The sequence below is a fragment of the Sinocyclocheilus rhinocerous genome, unplaced genomic scaffold (assembly GCF_001515625.1).
Source record: "Sinocyclocheilus rhinocerous isolate Xijiao unplaced genomic scaffold, SAMN03320098_v1.1 scaffold822, whole genome shotgun sequence".
Taxonomy (NCBI): domain Eukaryota; kingdom Metazoa; phylum Chordata; class Actinopteri; order Cypriniformes; family Cyprinidae; genus Sinocyclocheilus; species Sinocyclocheilus rhinocerous.
The window spans coordinates 117,565-121,698 of NW_015624556.1; the positions used below are offsets into that span (position 1 = coordinate 117,565).

The window sequence follows — 4,134 nt, forward strand, 5'->3', positions numbered from 1 at the left end:
AATGTTATATATATATATATATATATATATATATATATATATATACACACACTAGCCAGTGGCAATTCTATTGCCAATGTGTGTGCAAAGGGTTGTTAAAATTGGGAGAAAAAAAAGTTGTTGGTTTAGAATGGTTTAAAATTTAAATTGAAGAGCAATTTTGACAGACATGTAAAATGACAAACCAGTTACCTTACTTGCTATTAAGTACTTAATAAATGTATGCCCTAAACCTTTATAGGCTTTTTTGTTGGCTGACACTAGACCTGTATGGATCCAGCTAAAGTAAAAACCTAAAACTAAGCTAAAGCTAAAACTTTTTCGGCCTTTAATAGAATAGCAATTAGTGAAACTGTAAGAATGTCACTGCTTTCTTTTTGTTTTATGATAGTGAAGTATCCATGCTTTGATTAAAAACTTATTTTCTACAGCCCTACCCCAGGCAGTCGCCAGGCGTCCCCCACAGAGGCAGTAGAACGGTTGGGCCCCAGTCAGGCCGGGTTGGAAATGATGGCACAGCACCACCCGCATACTCTGCAGCCACCCAACCCTGTCACAAACAAACCTCCCAACGAGGACTTCCAGAGCCAGGAAGCCCAGAGCATGGGCGGCATGGAGCATCAGGCAGGCATGGAGTCGCTCCAATTTGACTATGCTGGGAACCAGATCCAGGTGGACTCATCTGGTACTCCAGTCGGCCTATTTGACTACAACTCCCAACAGCAGGTACAACTGCTCACCTGCAGTTAATAATTATATTTACACTTAGTGCTGGGCGGTATACCGGTTCATACCGAATACCGGTGTTTATTTTTGTTATGATATGAATTTTTTAAATACCGCAATACCGGTGTATGTCGCTTAAACAATGTTCGGAACGCGGCACTGTTTGAAAGGGGTCCCTTTTCACTGTTGCACTATGGTGAGGGAACAGCTGTATGTGTTACTAAGCGTGAAAATTACGAAACTGAAGCTGTAGAACTAATAGAACATGATGACACAGAAGAACTCATCCACAATATCCACATTGACCGCCACAAATATCCACCGCCCCCTGCCATCAGCTCCCGCATCTCACACACATGAACGCGACTTTAGCACTAGATTTAGCAACTTTCACACCCTTTTAGCGGCTTTTTTCCATAGAATATTCATACTGACAAACCTAGCGACTTTTTTGGATAAACCTTAGCTATGGTTCAGTTGGAAGATTTCCCGCGAACGCGAGGTCTGACTTTCCCGGAGAAGTGTCACCTCTCTCGGCGGCTGTGCGGACACGGCTGTGCGCGAGACGCATGACTGCTGCAGACGCGCCTCTCCTGGAGCGCACTGCCGGACCACAATCGCGTGCAGTGTGAACGGTCTGATCCGTTAACATGGGTGCGGAAAAAAATTGCACCACAGACGGAGTGTGTGGACCTGGTGTTACGTTTGTATGCCCGCCCGGTCTGTTCTGTTCTCGTGCTCCATTTAGGCGCGCTGCATTATGATTGGTTCGGATAGCCTACTGCGGGGAGGTCGGGGGCGTGGAAAATCGTGCTATAAAGCGATTTAGAAATCGCGCAAGCTCAAATCGCGATTTTATGACGATTTCGATTAATCGCACAACCCTGCTTTTAAGGTGATTTTTGATTCTTTGATGATTCCCATTAGGTTGTGGTTAATTGATGTGAAATACTGCCATTCTTTTGCTCTTTTCTCTCTCTTCCTTACTTTTCTTCGTTCTGTATATATGCGTTTTGCTTAGTCTTGTTGTATGTTGGCTGTAGTTTCATTTATTAAATCCCTTATATTCACAATTGATTGTCTCTATGTGCTGCTCACAATTCGGAGTCACTGAAGGTTGATCCCTTGCTACATGCTAAGTTAATGCTAGTACTGTATGAAGGAAAGTTATTTATTCTTGGCCAGGAAAATAATCTTTCCTTGAATTGATAAATTATTATATTGTCTGCTCGGTGGACGGCAGATCAAATAATTGTAATCTTGATTCTGCTACAGTTAATTCTAAGATCTAATCTAAATGTTTATTATTAATTATAACCAGCTATAATTAATTATAAATATTTCCCTTTTGAGCTAATTTGCAACAGTCATGTACCGTGAAACCGGTATAATTTAAAAAAAATACCATGATATACATTTTTGGTCATACCGCCCAGCACTACACTTACTTCTGTTTTTTGTTTACAGTTACTTTTACTTTTTGTTTGCTTTCGCTTTTTTTCATGTTTGACAACATGAAACGTCATTTGCATTGCATTTTACTTTTACTCTTAGTGAAACAGAGTGTTCAGCTGAAATAATGTGTGGGTGGGACTTTTTTTAATTATTGAAGTGATTGAATTGTAATGAGAAAAGGGAGTGAAACCAAGGACCAAGTTGCAACCTGGGCATCTTTTTGCCACTATAACAGAGTAGTTATTGCCCCTTCTTGCCAGCTACATTGTGCCAATTTATACAACATTTTTGTACTTCATTATTTCATTTTCAAGCCTCCAGGCTAGGGTTGGGTACCGAATACCGGTACCAATATGGCACGGTACCTATGTAACCGGTATGTACTAGAACCGAATCCGAACGCAGATTTCGGTGCCATGCCTGAGCGATCGATTGAAATATTTGTTCTCTGGTTCTCTGAATCCGGGATTCGGCTGTTTTCATAATCCCACTCCTGCTGAATCTCTGGCCATTGCCGCCTGCTCCGGCAACATGTGTTTCGCTCCCGCGATTTTCGTGTCCACTCCTTTAAACATTCTAATATTGATACTCCAGCATGGTCTTGTCAGTCATCTCTCCTTATTCTCCAATCAATCAGATCTGACTCCTGCAGCTCTTGTTGAATGCTGGGTTGCCAAGTCCGCATTTTTTCCACAGAATTGGGCTACTTTTAAACTGTTGCCATGGGTTGAAACTGATCACCTCCATGCCATGCCGAGTTGAGGCAGTAATTAAAGCAAAAGGATCCCCTACCAAGTATTGAGTACATGTACAGTAAATGAACATACTTTCCAGATTGCCAACAATTCACTAAAAATGTTTTTTTTATTGGTTTTATTTTATTGGTTTTTGTTAAATGTGAGCCAAAATCATCACAATTAAAAGAACCAAAGACTTAAACTACTTCAGTCTGTGTGCATTGAATTTAATACACGAGTTTCACAATTTGAGTTGAATTACTGAAATAAATGAACTTTTCCACGACATTCTAATTTATTGAGATGCACCTGTAAATTTACTAGTGGTGCCAAAATTAGCGCGTTAATGCAGGCGATTACATTTTTCAGTTTAACGCGTTAAAAATAATTAACACAGGGGCTAGGGTTGGCCACCCCACTTACAACTGCTGCTTCTGTCACTTTTTCTCTTGACAAGAAGTGCATTTATTCAGTCGCAGAACGACTAAAAACGGGAGACATTTCAGACGCGCACTCCACTTCACTTCAGTGCCAGGCGCGAGTCAAGCGAGTGTGGAAACGGTACTGTTCTCGCAGCGCGTGCGCTTCAATTGCACGCACAAAGGTGCAGGCGCGCGCTGTAGCCTGTACCCTTTCATATCAAAGTGCGAAATAAACTACGTGCATGCAGTGCTCTGGTCAGTTAAGTCATGAAGTTACCAAAAAGACGATTGAAGCTGCCTTAAAACTATGCATGCATGTAATATATTTTATACGAGTCACATTTAAGAACATGTCTCTGAAATGGTTTTCAAAACTGTCCTGGAGCAGCCCAGCACTTTCTCACTCATCTAACACACCCGATTTAAGTCGTCAGCTTACTAGTAGAGACTTTAAGACCTGAAGTGGGTCAGAAAAAGTTGATAGAAAATATTATGCGTGTCAAATCCGCGTCATGTTTAGCAGCGGCAGCTCTTAAAGACATAACAGCCAAAACAACCTAATAACCAGCTGCTGTGATGTCTATTAATCAAAGAAAAAAGAGGAAAAAAACATATAGCTTTAAGGATTCATCTATATTTAATTTATAATTTAGTGTTTGATAACTTCAATTTCAATTTCTGTATATTTCTGCTGAAGGCGCAGGTAAATATGACATTTATTATAATAGGTTTATGTGAAGATTGTTTTAAGTTCACTTAAATTAGAAGTTATTTTTTAAAGTCTAATAAATGTT

At 40.4% G+C, this 4,134-nt stretch overlaps 1 protein-coding gene across 5 annotated transcripts in view; it reads left to right on the forward strand.

Annotated features, from left to right (window-relative positions):
- The window catches only part of LOC107742796 (pumilio homolog 2-like), a 107,381-nt gene that overhangs the window by 31,012 nt on the left and 72,235 nt on the right, over positions 1-4,134 (forward strand). For all 5 annotated transcript variants that reach the window (XM_016555848.1, XM_016555836.1, XM_016555858.1 and 2 more), the window contains exon 7: positions 432-726. In XM_016555848.1, the coding sequence (XP_016411334.1) occupies positions 432-726 (295 nt within the window). The remainder of the gene's footprint in view (positions 1-431; positions 727-4,134) is intronic.